General features: G+C 41.7%; 1 protein-coding gene across 10 annotated transcripts in view; it reads right to left on the bottom strand.

Moving 5' to 3' along the window:
- LOC138813031 (BEN domain-containing protein 5) overlaps positions 1–22,128 on the bottom strand; it is a 624,491-nt gene that overhangs the window by 243,787 nt on the left and 358,576 nt on the right. The window contains exon 1 of one of the 10 annotated variants that reach the window (XM_070001307.1): positions 5,760–6,628. The exons of 7 other annotated variants lie outside the window; for them this stretch is intronic. In XM_070001307.1, the coding sequence (XP_069857408.1) occupies positions 5,760–5,985 (226 nt within the window). In that variant the 5' untranslated portion in view covers positions 5,986–6,628. Of the gene's footprint in view, positions 1–5,117; positions 5,137–5,759; positions 6,629–22,128 lie in introns of those variants that run through there. 2 more of the 10 variants (XM_070001315.1, XM_070001313.1) reach the window with 2 other exon arrangements.

Here is a 22,128-nt window from a genome sequence, read left to right as displayed (position 1 = left end):
AAAAGCAAAGGTTCAGCTTGCCTGGGACAATTTTTAGCCTATAAGCCAGAACTCTGAAGCACTGTACAGTACATACTGAGCAAATATGTGACTTTGGAACCCTAAAAATTACATCAGATTCAACCATCAATGGTTAAAATTCCAGTAGGATCTGCAACAGATGACAGCAGGCAAGTTCCAATCTTTGTTCCAATGTATATCAGCAGAACATGTCAAAACCTAAATTAAAAGTTTTCACTTGCTTTTTTTTCTTTTTAAAATAAATCCTTTGGTTGGCAGTCTCCCACTGATGACAAGCAACAATCTTTGCATATGAAATCGGCAAGTCCCCTGTTCCGCTGCTAACTTTGTAGATGTTCCAAAGCATTTCTGGAGCAAGTGATCTATTTGGACTGACAATGCCAAGCTGGGACCTGAGCCCTGGGTGAGCTAAAATTACCAAAGCAAGGAGAACGTGGCTTTGGAATCTATTTCCCGCAAGTGTGGGGTTTCTTCTTGTTGAGGGAGTGATAAAGAATGTTGACTTTATCCAGACGAACAAAGTTGAATGAAACCTCCAAATCCTGCTGCAGGTTTCTGAGAAACAAATTCCTGTCCCCTCTACCTCTTCTCCTCAAGCATAAAAATGCACTTGTCTGGCCAGGCATGGTAGCTCATGATCTTAATCCTTGCTGCTCAGGAGGCTGAGATACGAGGATTATGGTTTGAAGCCAACCTGGGCAGAAAGGCTAGTCAACCACCAAAGGGCCAGAAGTGGAGGTAAGGCTCTAGTGGTAGATTGCCAACCTTGAGCAAAAAACAAAGGCGTGTGCTAAGTTCCTGAGTTCAATCCCCCGTACAGGCACCCCTCCCCTCAAGATTTTGTCTTCCCAAAGTTTAGGAGTTCAACAACAACTTTGGTGTGATATGGACCAGGTGCTGCGTGGGCACTGTGCCACAGAGACAAGGAGAGGAGGCCCTATCTGGCAGGAAGAGTGACATGCTAACCAAAACAGTCAGGAAATTCTGTGAGCCATAAGCAAGGATCAAGCGAAGTAGAAAGAAAAAGCAAAGTTTGGAAGCGAGAAGCCTCCCATGGGGACAGAGGGAGTAACAGGAAATTGCCCCTGAGGCAGGTGTTCTGGGGTACTTTGCCCACTCCTCTCACAGAGCCCTCAGCAGGCTGGACCATAAAGTATCCTGTGTCTGTCTTTCTCAACCAAAGGTGAGTTCCACTTAGGGAGTGTGGCCTTAAGTCAGACAATGATTAACTCAACTTGTCTGGTTTAAAGGAGTACAAGGTATTCACAGAAAAGCAAGATATACTACAGGTCTAGTGCTAGGAGGAAGGCTGGATGAAGCTGGAGAGGAAAACAGGGGCTGGGACAGGTCTATAGGGCTGTGAATGTCAGGACCAGAAGATGAAGCTTTATTAAGCATGCTACAGGGAGCTACAAGGGTCTTAAGAGAACAGTCAATTGACTAAGATGGTGTTTTAGACTATTTTGAAAGCAATTTGAGACTGGATGATCAATTAGAAGGCTGCTGCACTGATTTTACAAGAGTAAGAGCCAAGGCAGAGCTGAATGCATGCAATGCTCCTGGAGATGGAAAGGAAATACCTCAAAGATAAAACCACAAACCCACCAAGAATTGGCAACATTTCTGTGCTTCCACCATGTATAGCTCCTATCTCTGTTTAACAATCCAATGGGGGCCCCCATTCTAAAAATTCCCTGAGGACAGTACCCATATCTTCTTCATCAAACTGCTTGCCACCACTGAAGCAATATGAAGCTAGGCCAAAAAAGTTACCCCATCTTATAACCCCTGTGCCATGCCGCCACAGTGTCTTGAACTCAGTGCTCTGATATATTCAGTTATTATACCATTGGGTTTTGCCTATAAGGAGTAGTAAGGGGCCAGTTATTAGTGGCTCATGCTTGTAATCCTAGCTACTTGGGAGGCTGAGATCTGAGGATTGCGGTTCAAAGCCAGCTCTGGCAGAAAAGTCCAGGAGACACTCAGTTCCTTTTAGCCACCAAAAGACTGGAAAGTGAAGCTGTGGGTCAAAATGGTGGAGCATTAGCCTTCAGCAAAAGAACTCAAGGACAGTGCGCAGGCCCTGAGTTCAGCCCCAAACACACATACACACACACACACACACACACACACACACACACACACACACACACACACAGAGTAGTAAGGAGTCAAAGGACCCCAACACACATACACACACACACACACAAACACACACACACACACACACACACACACACAGAGTAGTAAGGAGTCAAAGGACCCCAAATTGAATTTGGTGCACTCAAGCAATAATTACATATCATAAGTGCCCAGATAAAATGGCATATAATCAGTCTCTAAATGTACAGGAACAGAAACCTGTACCACTAGCAAGTTGGATTGTAGTTAAATGATGGTGAGCTCTGCAGATAGGTAGTTCTCACATTCACAAACTGCATGGTAAAGAAATGTGATAAGGCAAAAGCACATATCAAAGCCTTGACTCCTATGGATTCTCTATGGGTGACAGGAGCTCTTTTGAGAGCATTTCCTTAAGCAGATGACAACTGAGAGGCTAGGTAAGGAGGAGATGTGCCCTGTAGAAGACAGGATGGTAACAAAGAAAAAAGGAAGAGCAGAATGAGCTTTCTCAAGAAAGCTTTCTCAGAAACTAACTGTCCTCTGGCATGAACACTTGCCTTGGGATGAAAGTTTTATGGACAGTTTTTCCTTTCCAGTCACTCCTTCCAAACCATACTGTGCAGCTGATGGATCATCAACTACTATACAAAGGCAATTGCCAAACAGAGGCCTAGCCCTGGAAGACATGTGCTCCATTTCTAGCTTTGGCATTTACTAGGGTCCCTGAGAGGTCTAATGTAGATAAGATGCAAGTACAAAGCAAAATTGTTCATAAAGGTGGAATATTATTTTTTCCTTGAACTATAATTATACTTTAACAGAATGGAGCCATGCACTAGGGTCTATACATACCCACTGAAACCATGGTGTAAGCCACCATGGTTAGAATAATGTCCCACAGCAGTTGGCTTTGACATTTTCTGTGTTTAAGAGGAAGTATACTACAAGGTATTTCTGGGCTGGCCTAAACAAATAATATGGAAAGTAACAGCTCTAACTGAGATTCATAAAATGGCCCTGATACTTCTTTTGAAACCATACTGCTGGTGCCAGAGAGATTAATTAATCAATTAATTAATGGTTATCCATGAGCACAAGCTACTTCTGTCTTTCTCTTGAGGAATCGCCTCCTCACACTTGATACCACTGAATAATGACTGTATTTCCAGCATGAAGACACCAGATGAGCTCTTTAAGATGAAGTCATCTTAAGCAATTCTCAGAGCCACCAAGTTTAAGTCAACAAGATGCTTCAAGATACACGTGAGAGTTCTTCTAAGATAAATGAATTCCCAAGCTTACCTAGGCCCTTCCAATCAGGTCTGCACTCAAGAGAGAAGCTCCCATTTAACATATAACCAGTTGTTTTGGGAGTCAAAACATGGTTTTAGCCCATCTCAAATTGTCTTTTTTTTTTTTTTATAAAAAGCTTTTCTTCTCCCAAGACAAAACAAAACAAAACTAGAGAAGTACCTTTTAAGTCTCTTGATTCGAATGATACTACACTTCTCTCTTTCTACTCTGGTAGTTGCTAGACATCACTCAATTTTCTTTATTTTATGAGGTGTTCTTTTTAAAAATAGCTTTATAGACCTGTCAACATTTCAACTTGGAGGATGAGTAATTTATAGGTTCAAACTCATGGCTTTGAAACAGATGGCTATATGTATTTTACATATGAGGTTTGCGTTGTCTTTAAAATCAGAAAGTATCTTTTCTTCTGCCTAACTAGCCTCCTTGCAGTTCCTGAAGAGTCCAGCACAATGTATATATGTTTGTTAGCTGGCTGCACAGGTAGATAGATGGATGGATGGGTGGATGGATGGATGGACAGATGAACACTCTCTATAAGAGGAAATAACCATTATACACTAAATCCCTTACCACTGACTTCCCCTGACAAACATCCCTTCCACTCTCCTGGGCCCTTCCAGATTTAGGATAACCCACAATCAACAAGAAACATGCTATCTTTTCTTCTAACAAAAAAGAAGCTAAGGTTACAAGGTAGGTATAATTTCCTCAGGCCTATCCCCTTGAGGAATACTTTTTTAATCCTTTCCCTTCATAATTAAAGGCAAGCAAACAAATTAAAACCTAGTTAGCTACAAAGGGTTCTTTTTGTCTTTTTCCACAAAACCTACTTTACCTTACTTAGTTTTCCTAACCAGAGGTATCTAACTGATGGTAGCTGGGCCTATAGCACTGTGCCTCAGGGCTTTGGGGGGAGGTGGTAAGATAAAGTCTATCAGAAAGAGATCCAAAGTGGGGTGCTTGATCTATCCAGTTCTTGCACTCCTCAATTCCCATAAACCTACTTTCCAGAGGCCACACAAGGGGGTGAATGGGAATCATAGTTGTGAAGCTGAGCTCTAATCTACCCAATGCCAACGTGCCCTGAGACTCTGGCAAGTTGCTATGATACACAGCAAAAGTAATGGGGGAAAAGTAGGGAAGGCTGGAAAACAAAACATTGACAATGTCTTCATTCAATCCCTAACCCTTCGTGTTCTCTTCAGGTGGGCAGGAAGGTGACTACCCATGCCAAGGCATGGTTCTTCTCACTAGCAAGTGGTCTGTTCCCTGTTTGGAAGTGACAACTTCCTCTTCCCTGAGTGAGTGAACCCCGACTCCGAGAAGTAGCTGGTAAAGTGGGCTGGTTCTCTTCTCTTTAAAAGGAAAAGGTGCCTCTGCAAGGCAGACCTGGCACCATAGAAGAGATGGAAGGGCTGGTCTTGTATTATCTTCAACGGAGCCTCAGTAACCTCATCCTCAAATGAGCACGAGACTACCTGCTCTGCCCCCCTCACCCCCTCCTCCTGGCCAAGAGTGCATGGGAATAAAAAGTTCCACATTAACCTGCCCTAGAAACTCTTTCCTGGCCCCAACTCTCACTCAGGGATCCTTCTGGGAGATTCAGTCAATAAGGGGAGTGGAGGCTGAGGGCTGCCTTGGAGTCTCTACTTTCTTACCTCTGCCATCTAACCACAGAAGGGCAGGAGAAAGGGTGCCCAGGGCGTTCTCAATCCCGTCTAATGATGGCCCAGATGGGACAAGCATGTCATCGATTCCTTTTGTGAGGGAGGGCTCCCACCTAAAATGATCTAACCGCATCTGCCTTGTTCCTCACTCCAAGAAGACACCAAGGGTCTTACAGGGAGAGTGACAGAAAGCTTAAGAAACTTGGGGAGACAGAAAGGGGCAGAGGGGGGAGGAAAAACGGAAGCGGTGAAGAGAAGGTGAGAGACGAGAAATGATGGCAGGGCAGGGAGACAAGGGGAAAGTGGAGGAGCCGAGGGAGAATACAAAGAATCCTAAAGAGGACGGACAGATGGGAGATGAAGGCAGACTGACAGCCCAGGAGTGTCAAGGAAACGGGGAAGACAAAGAGGACCCTACGGTCGGTCTTTTTAACTGGTGTGGCCTCTTAGAAACACTTGGAACCTCAAAGAAAAGAAGCCCAGGAGGTTGGGAGGGAGAGGCGGGGAGCAAGCGGTGGCTCCCCGACCACCGGTGCCTCGGCCTCTCCCCTTCCCTGGACCTCGCCCGGCCCCGAGGTCCCCACCAGCCCGCTGTCCCCGCCACCCACCGTCCCTCCCGGCCCGCTCGCTCACCTGCCAGCGCCAGGATCTGGGCCTTGTGGAGCAACAGCGCGCCCCAATCGCGAGGGGTGCGCGGGGGGCTGCCGGGCCCGGCGCCCAGCTCCTCGGGACCCCGGTACACGGCGTACACCTTCTGGTTGTCAAAATCCAGCCGCGAGCGGGGGCTGAAGTCGCGCACGCACGACACGGGCAGAGCGTAGCAGACGTTGTCCTCCAGGAACCGCACAAAGGCGTACATGGTGGGCGCCGGGGGGCGGGCCCCAGCCGGGCTGGTCAGCCCGCGGGGCGGGCGCGGAGGTGGGGACCCCGCGGGGGGCGCGAGCCGCCGCGCACACCGGCCAGGGGGCGGGGGCGGCTCCCCGGGACTCAGGCTCTTCTCTCCCCCCCCCCACCCCCCAACTGTTATTGTTCCTGAAAGCACCGCTCTGCCAATCGGCTGCTCTCGCCTGGGCGCGGAAAAAAAAAAAGAGAGAGAGGGAGGGGGGAAAGGGGGGCGAGGGGCGGATGAGGGGGTTTGGAAGCGCACCGCCACCCGCAAAGTCAGACCCGAGCAATCACAGCCGGAGTGTGATGTGATTAGGGAAGGGGGGGGGAGCGGAGAGATTCAAAGGCAGCATTAATAATAACAGTAATAGTCGTAACAATAGCATTGCAGGGAGGAGAGGAAACAATGTTAAAAGTCGCGTTCTAGGCAGGGTTACTAAGCTTCCACCGTCAGGCTGCCAAACCAATTGCATTGCGAGGAAACTGCATTTCCAAGGACCGGAGAGAGTGCTTGAGGAATGACTGCGGTGGCTGGCCGGGTGGGCTGCGAGCTGTCTTCTTTGGATCCCAAAGTGTAAACTTAGGCTTGCAAGCAAGCAGGAGTTTGAATTGTTTCAAATGATCCCCGTTCACACCTCCCTTCTACTACCACCCCTTTCCCCCACCTTCTTCCTCTTTTTGTTTCTTTCAGAATTGCCAGCACCTGTTGTGAGGAGGGTCAGTCAGCCAGAAACATTCCCCCAGAGCTGCCAAACTCGTTTTGGCCACCACTGGGACTTATCTGGGTTTTCCAGTTAGACCAGCTGGCTGGAGTACTGGAGGGTTGGTCAAGGACCACCTCTCTGTGCTCTAGACTTTCTCCCTGAGGGAACCCCTCCACAGCACTCCTGCCTCTGAGCCGGAATGAGCTAGAATGTAGTGGGGAGAGGAGGGCTTTCAGGTCCCAGGCTAGGCTTCAAGAGTACTTGGAATAGTAATCATTGCCTGGTTCCTAACATCAGACGCATGAGAGAGCCTTAAGGTGCTTTGGCTCCCTCCAGACCAGCCATGTGCACCGCTGGAAGGATGCTGATTGTAGCTTCTGAGAGGAAGGGATTTGTGTTAGATATGGCTACTTATAACTTATATCCTTGTAGCCTAGCCAGACCTTGCACTTAGTAGAGGACCATTTTTGGATAAAGAAAAGATAAATAAAAATCCACATTTCACATATCCATCCATTAATTTATTTAAGCAACCAGTATTTGTTGGATACACACTATTTGCCTACCCAGTGATTGGCATTGATGGTGGAGTTTAAAAGATAGGACATACACCTGGATTCCTGAGCCTGACAGTGTTAGTGTATAGAACTTGAGTCTCAGTTGGAGTCCTATGTCAAAGTTAGGTTGCTTTGCTGTATTAATAACATACCTTTCCCTTGAATATTCCTATATGATGAAGTCTGAGTATTAAGAAAATCGAAAGTAGCCAGGTACTGGTGTATGACACCTGCAATCCTAGCTATTCAGGAGGCTGAGACCTGAGGATTTTGGTTCAAAGCCAACCGCAGGCAAAAATGCCTAAATGGAGGGGTTGCTCAAGTGGTAGACCACCAGTCTATCACTTAGTCTTACCAAGTTAGTGCACAAGGCCCTTAATTCAAACCCCAGCATGTACCACCCACCTCCTCAGAACAAAAGAGAGAGAACATAACAAGGATCTAGTGAAATTGTTCCTAGAGAATGTTATAGTGTTATATACATACATATATATATATGAATTTTATCTATAACAAAAACAAAATAAGCTCACCAAAATGTTAATAATGGTGTTCTGAGTTTTCTTGCATGGGTAGGTAATTATGTTTCCCCTTGCACTCTAATTCCTAATTTCTTATATTCTCTATATTATATTCTTATTGCTATTTTTACAATGATATATTATGATTTAAGAAAACCTGAAACATTAGAAAATTGAAGTATTCTGTTCACACTTTAGATCAGCTGCACTAATGATAAGGATAATCCCAAATCCCCAAATTACTTCCATGTGATTTGGATAGTACTTTATGCAGGTGAGCCCTACCAATATGTAATTCCAAGATCCAAATGTACAGTTTAAATAAAGTTCTCTTAAACCAATTTGCTGATATACATGCAGTGCAAAGCAGACATAATTGCAAGTTGTACTGATGTACATGTTTGGCCCATCTTGCCCCATACAGTGGTAGAAAAAAGAGGAGCGAGCCCCTTCAGAGACCCTCCTTCTTGATTTTGTTTTACTTTGACTGCTCTTACATGAATCTTTAGGAATACCTTCCTATTGTGGTCAAGGGGAAGTAGGGTGGAGCAAGATTTCTGATCATTCACAAGATGGATCATGCAAAATCGGGTATGCTTAATGAAAATCCATGAAACTCAGACATGTTTGCAAAGTGATTGCATGTGTCACCATGGCTAATCTCCCTCTGCCTCTAAATGAGGGTCACCCCCTAAAATGTTAACAATCTCATCTTTCACCACCTTCATGGACATAGTGCACTTTGGAGTGTAGTGTACTAGAATCGATTTAACCTTTCCCAAGACGGCGTTTTTTAGCAGGTCCCCAGCCTTTGTACTTGTTTTGGCCTCATCCTAGGAAGTTCTTCCTCCCTAGTGCAGGGTGATCTCAGCTTACCCTGAAAACCAGTTCAAATGCTGTGTCCTTTATGAAACTTTTCCCAACTGCCCACATTCTTCAAGCATAGACCAATCTCTTTCCACTATCTTATCTCAGAACCTTTAATTCCCTCATGGTGGACAAAGCCAGCAACTTCATCATCCTATAGATACAGCACAGGGTTGGAGAGCAAATGCTTATAGAAAAGATGAGAGCGTGAATAACAGAGTAATCACAGAGTAAAATCCATTATATCTGTAAGTCCACAGAATGGATTCAGGAAAAGGAATGGCAGGCACAGGATGCTCAGAGACACAGCAGACAGAAACAGAAGACATCCAGTTTCTGCTTTCTGTGTGACTCACACATTCAGTCTACTGACACAGTCACATGGAAAAAATTTGTGCCACATAGTTCCTCCTCCCCATTGACTCAGTGAGTTAGAGTATCTCTTCTTGACCCAGAGACCATAGCCCTGGTTTAATACATCTTAGAAACTCTGTATGTTGGTGATTCGTCAATTCGCAAGCAAATCATGTCATAAATACACATTCCAGAGCTGAATGCCAATGGCTCACGCCTGTAATTTTAGCTACTCAGGAGGCTGAGATTTGACGGTTGCAGTCAGGGCAGAAAAATCCACGAGTCTCTTATCTTTAGTTAACCAGCAAAAAGCCAGAAGCAGAGCTGTGGCTCAAGTGGAAGAACACCAACCTTGAGTGAAAAAACTAAGAGATAAATGCCCGGCCTCTAAGGTCAAGCTCCATTGGAGTACGCGCACGCACACACACACATACTCACACACACTCCAAATTCATATACACACTCCCAAATTCATATACACACACATCTTCAATACTCCTGCCCAATGGTCATTCAAATGCCTTTCATACAATTCTAACTTGTAGGCACTACTAGGAACCAGTAGGTACACTAAGAATCTCATGCCAGCACTTCAGACATGGGAAAATTGAAGATCCTAGCTCTCCCAGATCTTGCCTATCTGCTGCCCAGACATGTTCATTCCTTCACTTTGTTTCTCCTCATCCTGTTTACAGTGGTGATCACTGGGATATCTACTTGTCCTCTAAAGGTTACTATAAATCATGTATGCCAAGCACTGTGTATACATGATCTCAGCCTCACACTGAAACCTTGAAGAGAGTATTATTAACCCCTTGATAGAGGCAAGAAAATTGAGAATTAATAGCAAAATTAATTCGATTTTGGAAGGTTTGTGGACATATTTTTACTTTGGATGATTTGCCATAGAAGCAGTTTGGGGAAAGACTGCAGAGGAGGCAAGTGTAAGGAGAAAGAGGCCTGTGAGGAGACTGACTGTCCTGTCTTAGCCCTCCCCTGCTCCCTCTTTCTATGTGCCAAATGTACTTTGCCTCTCATCCAAGTCATTTTAATGGAGCAGAAAATGTACACATCTGGGGCAGCTTTGCAACAGCGTCTTGCCTCTGGTGTGCTCTCCTGTTGAGTTTTGCAGAACCTTGGGTTCATGTCAGGCTCCTTCAGGTTAGCCAGCTGAAGCATGTTCAGTGACAGCAGTGGGACTTATGTTTCACATTACTGCATGGAATTCTCAATGTACTTTGCAAAACTATTTTAAGAAGACCTGGGTTCTATGAAATTTTAAATCAATTGGAGCGTGTCTTTTCAACCTCTCTGCTAATGATTGATTACATTTTTTCTGATTTTGTCCTTTTATTTCCTGCAATGTTTGATTTGACTTTTCTAGTTTCTCTCCTTTACATTTGAATATTTTGAAAGCATGGTTTTAGTTTCATCATAAAATTAACGAAGAAGGTACAAATTTCTTATATACTCCTTATGCCTCAAGTACCAACATTTCACACTAATATAGTACATTGGTTACAACTAATAAACTTACATGTAAACATCACTGTTACTAGCAATCCATAGTTTCTAGTCTATAAGTTTGGACAAGTGTATAAGAAGGACATACATTCACCATGATAATATCATATTGAAGATATTTACTACCTGAGACTCCTTTATGCAGCAAACACTCCCCAAACATTGTGTTTGGGGTCATTTATTCTTTCATTGAGTATTTTCTTAAAAGAAATAAAATACTTGTGCATAATATAAAATACAGAAGAATTTACAGCAACTTGAATAGAGCCTTGTGAAAGTGAATCTCAGCTTGAAGTGCAGATCAAGCAGACCACAGTCAAGTTGAAGGGATTGATCAATGTTAGGAGCTCATGTGGGTCCCACATGGATGATCTGAATTCTGGCATGTTACTCTAGCAATATATAGTCAACATGAGTAACACAAAGTAAATGAATTCCCAATGGTAAAAGACAAAAAGAAGTTATAAATAGAATAGATGGTCACAGAGAAACAACATTTGAATTGGTTTTGAAGAGGAAAAAAATGGGGCTGCATTGGGAAAATGCACCTTACCTGGCTTTTGAATTTCATTTAGATGCCAACTAGTCTGAGGAGCTACCTCTGGTTCTCATTGTAAAATGAACTCATTCTGTGTTGTTATTGTTTTAGATGAAATGCCACTTCTTCCAGAGAGTCCCCCCAGACATGTTCCTCCAATCACTCTCCATAGACCAGCTCAGACCACTATTAATTTTTATGTCTTCTCATAGTTTTTTTCAAGGAGTTTATCACGGTGTGATAAACTCTCTGACTGTCTCTCCCTGCCAGTGGGTCAAAAGCTCTATTGCTCTATTACCGAAGAAACCCTATGGTTTTCTACACTCATATATCCTAGCCTAATAAATGGGAGACCCTAAATGAACACTTGTGGAATGAACATGTTTAAAACTGGGCTCCTGAAGAAAAGTCCGGAGAAGAAAAGAGAAAGGGAATAATATCATAGACTCTATTGAGTCCCTTTCTTTGTGAATAGCTCTCTGTTTCTGTATCCCCAGCTTGCCTGCTCCTACAAGCAGGCTCAAACACCCACCAGAACCCCCTTTCTAGCTTTCCTTTGGCAGGAGTAACAGGGTAACATTTTTGAAAGCTTTTCTAAATATTAAGGGAAAGTGAAGGAAGAAATAATTATAGAAAAAAAAGCACAGAACAGAAAAATAGTAATGTTGAAATCATACATAGTTGATATACAGAAATACCAATAATAACAGAATAGTACCACAAACTTACTAAAACATTTCTCCTAGGAAATAAGATGGACATTCTGCTTCCTCACGCAAGGCTAGAAATTCTTTTAAAATCTGATGTTGGCTTGAAGTAATTGACTCTATAACCTCCACATAAGGGCAATTCCTGTCTCATTCTAGGCTTCTGCTGATTCCAACATTATCTGTGTGGCATTAGGAAAGCCTTCCTTTAAAGTATATCTTAATTCTCCTATTGGCCACTCTGCTAATCCCAGCACCCAGTGACTCAGAATACTTGCCCCTTGCAGGTCCTCATAGGACCAAGAGTATAAAACATATTGTCATCCATGTCTAGGCCTTTGTTTGATAACTCTAGGCTGCCATTTTGGCACAAATGGGTATATTCATTCTGAACATTAAATCATTTCTTAAGTATGCAGCAAACTATGGACTCTGATTTTCTTAAGAATGTCTCTTAACCACACTTTAAATTCCATACCAAATCAGAGGAAAAGAATGAAAACCCAGAAACAATTATTGATTTCCATGATAGGAATGGGCTGCTTTACATATTAGTTCTTTTAATCATTTCCAAACACCCCAGAAGGTCATGACTATTACCATCTCCATTTTTTTCTGGCAAGCAAACTAAGGCATAAAAAAGTTTGAAGTCACATAGTGAAGGCTTGAGCCCGAGCTTCTTTGAGCTAAAGCCTGGCTTTCAGTAGCTGTTTTGAAATAGGCCCTTAGAGTCTAAGACTCTAAGGAGTCTTCTGAGGCAGCAAGGGGCTGAATTGACTGTGGAATTTAATTTCTACTGCCTTTTTCTCGGTAGCTTGAATCTGTACCTAGAAATCTAAAAACTAAACCATATGGGGCTGTTCAGTATCTATCATTTCAAACCTTCATATCTTAGTAACTGGTAATTGTCTCAACTACTAAAGATTTGACATTATTTGAGGTTTCTTCAATCATGGTTTCCTTGAGACAGGGACTCAGATTTTGAAGCTCCCTGAGATTACCAACTTAGATTTCATGTAGATTCTATTATTACTGCAGGGTTAGAGCGGAGGCCAAAAAACAGAATCATAGTCTTAGTGAGGCAATCTTGGTGAGAAGTATCAACCTCCTCCCATACCTTCTAAGAGTTTTCTGCTATACAGTGGAGGAAGCAGCATAAGAACAGGAATGCTTCAGTTGTTCTGCGCTTTAGGTATATTCTTCATTTAATCCTTCAAATAATCCTAGGTAATAGGTACTACATTATCTTCAGACTCAAAAAGCCTAAATGTGCTACATAATTTTTCCAAGGTCCTAAAAGAGTAAATGGTAAAGCCGGGATTCAAACCTGGCCATTTAACTCTAAAGCCCTAATAATAGACTTTCATCCAAATTCAGGTTCCCTGAGACTGACTCTTATCTTATAGAGAGGACTCATGTCCTCTGGTTAAGGTGGGGGAGATACTGAAATGTCCATTCTCAAAGGGTCATATGTTATTTCTCCAGGGATGTCCAGACTACCTTGATGGGTCCAGATGAGACTTTGGCATGGTCATGCAGACTTCTCAATGAGCACCTAAAGTTCACTTATATGTCTTTTCTATGTTACAGTGCATAGGAGTGTAGATAACAGTATAAAGATATGATCTCTTTATTTAGTAGTATAAAAAGCCATTAAATAAATCTTGACTTCCAAGGTTTCATATCATGATAGAAAAATTACATACATATAACATACAACATATTTTCTTTTACTAATTATTTTTCATTTATTCATCTTTGTTGTCATTTGATTTGCTTATTGTTTCTTTGGAGACAGAGTCTCACTATATAGCTGTCCTAAAACTAGAGATATTCCTGTGTCCATCTTTTGACTGCTGGGATTATAGATAGGTACCACCATGCCCCACTCTCATTTATTCTTTTGTTACTGGTAGTGGATTATCAGAGTGCAAATACCAAATCCCTACCTCTCTCTCTCTCTCTTTTCAATCAGAAACATCTTATTACCAAAAAAACTACATGAAAAAAATTAAAGAAAAAAGTAATAATCAGTTGAGTATGAAGTATCTAAAATGTAGGAGAGACAGAAGAAAGATGAGCATAGATACATATGATTCTGGATAAAATATCTAGGCAGAAGTTTATCTCAATAGCAGAAAAGAGCATGTAATTGAAAAAGAGCTCACTTTCTACCTTGATAATGTAGCCTGTGACATATGACATGTGAGAATGTCATAAGCTTGGAGCTCAGATTTGGGCTCAGTTAACTGCTCTATCATCTCTATGGTACCATTATGAGACCCTGGGAAAATCTCTGACTCTCATTTTTTTTTTAACTTTCAAATAAAGCCTTATGAGGTTGGTACCAAGTCTATCTAAGACAATTCATTTAAAGTCCCTGGCAAGCACACTGCCTCACATACAGTAGGTCCCAAATACTGTTAGTTGCTTTATTTTTATTACAGAAATTTCTATTACTTTTTCTTTTCAGGAGGTCATAGGGTAATGTCAACCCTAGATCTTCAGGTGCCAGTTAGTTTTGGATCAAGTATGATTTCCTCTCACACTCATGGCTGGGCAGCGCCTCTGCCTATTTGCCCCCCCCCCATCCTTTCCTGGCCACTGGGAACAGTCCACCCTATTAATAAAAGCTGGGATCTTACTGAGATCTGTACTTTTATGAAGTTTGGGGATTTAAGCTCAGCTTGGGTTTTATTGTCTGCTTTGAAAATCATGTTCTGACTTTGTATATTTAAAACATGCCTTTGGGATTATGGAACACAGTGTTCTCAATCATAAAAAAAAAAAAGGATGAGTTATATGTTGTGCCTTTCTGTTTCCTTTTCTGGGTTCTCTTCTTATCTCTTTGCATGAATTTTTCTGTGATGCCTTATCTTATGTCCTAACTCATCTAAAACATTAGCTGTGAGGATCTGGAAAATTTCATACCACCTCACTCATTCATTCATTCACTTACAATTGAATGATTTATTGATGCATATTCTATGCCAGAATCATTGTTTAATGCTTGGGATCAGTAAATTACCACACAAAGTTTGCTTATTTATTTTGGGAAAATGGAACTTGTCTATTAGTTTTATTAGAAAAATAAATGAAATAATATGTGTAAAACAGAGGAAAAGCAAAAACAAGACTGAACTTCGTTGAGGTTTTTACTCTGTTCCCAGTAATGAAGGTGCTTCATGTGCAATCATCATGATAACCTTGGAAAGTAATTGCTATTCCTGTTTTACAGAGGCATCAAGTTAGGTTTGAAGAGAGAAAGCGAGCTTGGGACCAGTAATCCTAGTTACATGGGAGACTGAGACCTTTGGATCCTGGTTTGAAGGTAGCTTAGGCAGAAAAGACCCTGAAACTCTTATCTCCAATTAACTACCAAAAAGCCAGAAGTGCATCTATGGCTCAAGAGGTAGAGTGCCTGCTTTTAGTGAAAAAGCTAAGGGATAGTAACTAAACTCTGAGTTCAAGCCCCAGTATCAACATTTTAAAAAAATAAAAAAGGAAAGTGAAAGTCCAAGTCATCTACAGAACTTAAACTTGCTACATTGCCTCCAGTGGTCCTGTACACTACTAGCCATTTAGTAGTTATGTTTGTTCTTGTCCTCTTTTTGCTGCTTATCATACATCTGATAGCACCAATGGTAGTTTAGAGAGGGTAATGAAAAGGTGCTGAAATACCCGAATCTTGGAAACAAAAGGCAAAGAAGACTTGTTACAGGAAAGGATAAATACATTAAGCTCAATTACATCAAGTCACTAGGGAATGGCTTTGAGGTCCAATGGAGGTTGGATTTACCAGCTCAGGGGACGTAGACTCTTGGAAAAAAGGAACGTTTTCTGTCCCAAGGCAGTCTCCTATGCTGTGACCTTCAAAGGTGAAATATTTAAAACTCTATCCTTTGGACTCTTAGCACTCTCTAGGTGAAGGCAGTCCTCAACAGCACAACCAACCAGGTATATTTTTCCTATTGAGATGCTTATTATCTATCATAGGCAAAAAGAACCTTCCTAAAAATACTCACTTAGGACCTGCACATTGTCAGGAAGCTGAAAGCATAGTAGGAAGTCAAATCACCGTGTTTACACTTGGCAAAGGGGCTGCAAAACTGCCCCCAAGCTAAACAGTCTGGATCTGTATACCCTCTTTCCCTTCCATCTCTCTGGATGGGTCACAGAAAGAGCACATAACAGATTTAGTAGCATAAAAGCCAGGCAAGATTTCCACATGATTTTAAAAAAACTTTTCTTTGGTAACAAATAAAGGTAGGATCAGGCCAGAGAGTGCTTGTAGCCACTAAGAAAACTTGTGAGGGTTACCAGAATGGAAAGACAGACATAGAAGAAGCGAAGCAGAGCTTTGCATGCAAAAAAGGGGAAAAAAATCTCTTCCTTGGCACATAGAAATTTCATTCCGAAGGTTCTTTTTTCCCCCTTTACTTGGCAATGTAACAAACACCTTAAAATAGTTATAAAACAGAAACAGATTCTATAGAAGCAAGAAACCAAGACTAAATGACTTCAGAGAACTTATAGTTCACATTTCTCATTCTAGAGATAATGAACCCAAGGCCATCAGACAATGACTTTCCCAAAGTTAAAATGTCTGTCACTGGCCAAATCAGTACTGGAGCCCAGCTCCAAGAGGGCCTTTCTTCTATCCTATACTGCCTTACTTTCGCTCCATTAGAAGTGAAGACCTTCAATAAAAGGTGATCTCATCTCTTCCACGGCTTACATAGTCCTAGATAAACATGTAAGTCATAATTTCCAAGATTTAATAGTGGAAGAAGCCTCTCTTAGCCAAAGAGGAGGTGTTACAAGGAACTTCTATCTCCCCTTAAATGTCACCTTCCCCTCCCAGTCTGTTTCTAATTCTGTACCCATTACATGCTGCCCTCTTCTGTACCCTGCACATCCCACACCAAACTAGAGTTTCTCCTGATTCCCTAATGCTGTGCTCAAAGCCTGAACCCAACCCATTTTAGAGGATTGTCTAAGTGTAGTTGAGGTAGTCTGGATCTACAAAGAGAGTTTACTGGAATGAAGGTAAAAGAAGAGGCAGTAGATGTTGTGAGGTGATCTGAGTCTAGAAATTACACAAACTTGAGCTTAACTCTTAGCCTACTAACTGTGCAGATTAAGTCACTTGATTTATTAGATTTCTTCATCTGTGGGGTAGAGAGACAACTTCCAGGGCATTTCATAAAATTAAATGACGAGCATACAGAAAGCATCTAATACAGATCTTTGTGCATGGTGGGCCCTGAAACCCACAAAACAAAATACTGATTTATAAAGCTCTGGCATATTTATGGTCAATCACTCAAAAAAGTTTCTGGACCACCTTCTCTGTGCCAAATCTTATATTAGGTGTTGAGACAAACAGAAAGTGTCTCTTATCCTGCAGGAAACATCTTCAAGTGTGTTATGGATTTAATGTACCCCACTCCCCCAACATACATTAAAATATATCTTGAAGATACCACCAGTATCTGATAATGTGACCTGATTTAGAAGCAGAATCTTTGCAGATACAATCAGGTTATGGTGGTCCTTAGGGTAGGCTCTAATCCAATATGACTGGTAAACACCTTGTCAAGGCCAGAGACACAGAATGACATCTGCAAGCCCTCTAAAGAACAATACAGGGTCAATGGCCACCACTAGAAACTAAGATGAACAAGGTTTCTACCAAGAAAACATGGCTCTGTTTGTTTTGAACTTCTAGCCTCTAGAACAATGTGCAGATAAATTGCTGTTTGGGGCAGTTTTCAGAAACAAAAACAACTGGGACATATACAAGGGACAAACACATTTACTACAATAGAAGTAATTACACTTACTGAGTTCCCTGAGCTGAGCCTTTTACATTTATTTAATTATGTAATCTTAGTTAAGCTAGGGAGGCTTTTTGGGAGCCTTCAGGTTAATGAAAATATTGCAGAAGTAGAAGTAGTTTGTCTAAGAAAAGGAAAGCAAGTGTTGGTCTGAGGATGGCAGGGAAGACCTCTCAGGGTGGACAATGGAACTGCTATTTGGAGGATAGGTGAGTAGAAGTTTAGCAAGTATGTAAGGTAGGGAGCAAGGCTAGTGAGTTAAAGAGCCTAGTATGTGCAGAAGCAGGAAAGTGTAGACCTGTTTTAAAATTTTTAGCAAACTACAACTATTTAGGGATTACTAGATTATGATGCTGACATTCCTCTGCCTTCTAGACCTCCTCTACTTTGACATCCCAGAAACACTTCTGACTCAAATTGTCCCAAGTTGAAGTAGGTCTGTCTCTCTACCCCTGACCACACACCTCTATTTTTCCTATTGCCATCTCTCACTTAGTGACCTCAATCTCCACTGTGCCCCAAGTCTAGCGTAGCCAGGAGTCTCAGGGTGTCTTCATAACTCAGCTCTTGGAAACTGACTTCCCTGATTTCCACAAGCATTTCTGAGCTTTACTATCTCTGAATTCTCACTTGGCATAAGCTTCTAACTCTCCAGCTGTGTCTCCAGGCCATATTCCTTCCAGCCAAGCCTCTCTGCCAGATAATTAATGATCTGTAAACAAATGCTTAATTGCACCAGGGGAGCACATATTTAAAGAAACTTTGTGATAAAGTAAACATGAAAAACTCTCTCAATGTAACACTTAGTTTGCATTTTCATTTCACATATTAAATCTCAAGCTATTTTACAGTAGAACCTCCCCACCCCTCGCAACAAAAGACAAAAATCTACCCAATGGACAGATGGTATTATCTTTGAGGTTTATTCATGTGAAGTGCTTCCTGAAATACCTCTCTTTTCTTTCTTGGATCAGCCCCTTTGGCCCTCAGCTTCATGGGCACTTGCTGAGAGCAAGCAAATTTGGGTTCTTGGCAAGAAGCAGAAAGAACTGTGAACTAAGAATCTAATATATGAATGGCTCTTTTATTTATGTTCTTTTATTTTAGTCTGCACAGTCACCATTGTCATGAACTTCTATGTGTGGCAAAATAGGAAAGTTAACTACTTTACTCAAGCTGGTAGTAGCTTGTAAGGAGGAATAATTGACATTAAATATAATGATATTATTATCTCTATGTGCCCTCATTCAAGATGTTTAGATTATTTAATCAGCTCTGGTGCTCTTCCAAAGCAGACATAATCATCAGTCAGAGGATAGCCTTGTTGATTCCCTGAGAGTAAGCTGGTCACACGGTGCTTGGGACACAGAGCCAGAGTGGAAACTTTTCTGTGGGCTGCTGTGTAGGGGGTTTCTACCCTTGGGCTGGAAGCCAGGGCTAGGTGCTGTACAGAAGGGGCTGATCCAGCCACACAAGTTCTTCATAGAGGAAGCACCTTGTCTGGGACCAGAAATTGAACCCTCTCTAGGGAGTTTGTGAAGGTGGTGTTGGTGCAGTTCTTAATGGCCCAGCTGTTTCAGAAAGAGGAAGCATGGCAACATTTTTAGAATATTTGGTGTGGTGTGACAGACCCTGAGACTGTACCCACAGGAACACTTTCCCTGCTCATTTGTTTCAGAAAATACAGTGCTCATGGTGCACCTGCCCTATACCAGCCCCGTGTCTTCAGCTGGGTCTATAGCCTCTCCCTCTTGGAAGGCCTTTTCCTATCTATACTTAATACATACTCAAGTTTGTCCCAACCTCAAACAAAGGAGCAACAGCTACCTCAAGCCTTCTTCTAGCCCTGCCTGTCCTTTAATTACTTTCTTTATTCTTCCTCTTCACATGCAAAACTTCCTAAAGAAAATGCTGTTCACCCATACCAGCATTTGCTCACCTCCAATCCTACTGCATTCTTGCCTTTGCTTCTACTGAACTTGCTCCAAAAGTTACCAATGAATTAGTGATTTGATGACATTTTCCTTTGTTGTGGTTTATCTGCATCATTCACACCATTGACTTTGTTTCCCCCAAAATCTTTTTACCTGTTGGCTTCTTTCTTCTTATCTATTTGATAGTCTTCAATCTCCTTAGTAGGCTTGTCCTCCTTAAGTCCCATTTTAGATATTTGTAATCTTCAGAATTTCCCCATCTGTCTTTTGGCCTTTTCATTCTATATACTCATACATGGTGAGCAGACTTCCCTCCTAACATCCAGATCCCTATGCATACAGCTGCTTACTGGTACTAGACTGGATTCTAAGGTCTTAAGGACATTTCAGATATTCCTAACTCATCTCTTTACACCTTGCTATGGCCAAGTTAGAAATCTATGAGACATTCTTGACTCCTTCTCCTCTCACACTTCCTATTATCAAATTTCTATGGAGTCTATACAGCAAGTATAGTTCAGACTTATCTATCTCTCTTGTTCCCCACTATATCCTTGTCAGTTTTTAATCTCCCTGCTCTTAATCTTACCCCTTCCTCAAGGCATTCTCCAATGCAAATTATGTTACTCTTTGAATAAGATTTTTCAAAGGCTTCTGATCTATCTTCACTTAATGTCTTATGTAATTTGAATCTTAGATGGTCTATCCTCTACCAACTCTCTTGGCTTAACACATGCTACGCTGTACCAGTCAGACTGTCCATCTACCTTGTTTTTCCTCCTCCTCACTATCTTTTCTCTTGATTTTTGCATATACATAGAGAAATTGCATTGTTATAATCCACTGGCCTTATTAACATCTCAACAGTTTAATATACATACTCATGTGGATTTATGTGTATATTTACTTCTATGGGATTTTTATCACATGTATAGATTTATATAAGCACCACATCATGAATTAACTGTTCTATTACAAGCATCAAACTGAGCTTGTTGGTCCTTCAACAGGCCAACTTCCTTTTGGTTCTAGGTCTTCATGAAGCTGTTTTATTTATAACACTTTCCCCCCAATACTAGTTATTATTTGTTAGATTACTTTTATCTTTCAGGCCTTAAACATCAATCTCTCAGATCCCACTTTTATTTGGGGCAATTGTTCTCTGTTTCATTAGGAATCTATGCTCTTCTTCAATCACACCATTTTCCTTTCCCTGGATAGGTATTAACTGTATGAAGGTAAGGTCTGGGTATAGCTTGTTCAGTTCTATCATTTTAACATCTAGAATTGGACTTAAAATTAGGAATTCCTCAATTAACATAGGTAGGAATAGTGATTCATAAATGTTGATGAATCCAAGGGGGTGCTTTCATCTAAGAAGCATCAAATCATAAAATAGGCAACACTAGAGCAATGATTTAAATTAGTGCTGTTTTGGTGGGAAGCAATGGCCATTGTGGGGATCTTAAGTATCTGTTTTTCCCTCTCAGATTCTGGATATCCAGGATTAGGCACAGCCTGCACCAGAAGAAACCTTAATTAACTATGTTCATGTGCATAGAACCTTTCAGTAAAGTTGGTAGGTCATTTAAGAGGAGCAGACGCCATGTTAATGAGTTTAAAATATGATTTCAAAGACTTCAATTGGACAGTTTTCTCAGTTTCAGGTTTTTGTTGTTGTTGGTGGTGGTAGTTGTGGTGCTTGAACTCTATAGTGCATGAGCACTATCCCTGAGCTCTTTTGTTCAAGGCTAACGCTCTACCACTTTGAGCCACAGCACCACTTGCAGTTTTCTGGTGGTTAACTGAAGATAAGATATCCTGCCTGGGCTGGCTTTGAACCCTGATCTTCAGATCTCAGCTTCCTCAGTAGCTAGGATTACAGGTGTGAGCCACCAGCACTTGGCTTAACAGTGAATTTTGATCCTAACCACAAAATTGTTCTAATTCTAGCATAGTTCCTGTCACTATCCACCATGAGAAACATAGAACATTTTCCACAAGAACAGACAATGTAGTGGCAAACCTGTGATATAGACTACTCTGACACAAGGAAGGCAGAACACAAAGCCCATGTCTCCCTAGGAAATCAATAAACATCCATCTCATACTCTAGAGAGAAAAATAGAATAGCTAATAGAAGAGCTAAAACTGGAAGGGCCATTGTGGCTTGAATGTACATGGGTACATGTATGTGATTTCTCTCTCTCTCTCTCTCTCTCTCTCTCTCTCTCTCTCTCTCTCTCTCTCTCTCTCTCTCTCTCTCTCACACACACACACACACACACACACACACCTTCTACAGTATAGAGAATGTGAACTCAGCTCACTGAATATAGTGCAAGTGTTAATATTTCATATGTAGGTTTAGATCTGAAAGCCTCTTTCCCATTTCTGAACTCACCAAAATTAATTTTACCAAGGATAACTGACCTTTGACTTAGAAACATGAAATTAAAGATTTTCCCTTAACCTCAAACCAGCATTCTCTAATACGCTTTTACCCACCAACCAGTGACCTATTTAACACCCCAAACTGGCCACATTAATCTTCCTCTTAAAGCCTTTCAC

Source organism: Dipodomys merriami, unplaced genomic scaffold (assembly GCF_024711535.1).
Source record: "Dipodomys merriami isolate MVZ:Mamm:240054 unplaced genomic scaffold, mDipMer1.0.p SCAF_577, whole genome shotgun sequence".
Classification (NCBI taxonomy): Eukaryota; Metazoa; Chordata; class Mammalia; order Rodentia; family Heteromyidae; genus Dipodomys; species Dipodomys merriami.
This window is presented reverse-complemented; position numbering and strand designations above follow the sequence as displayed.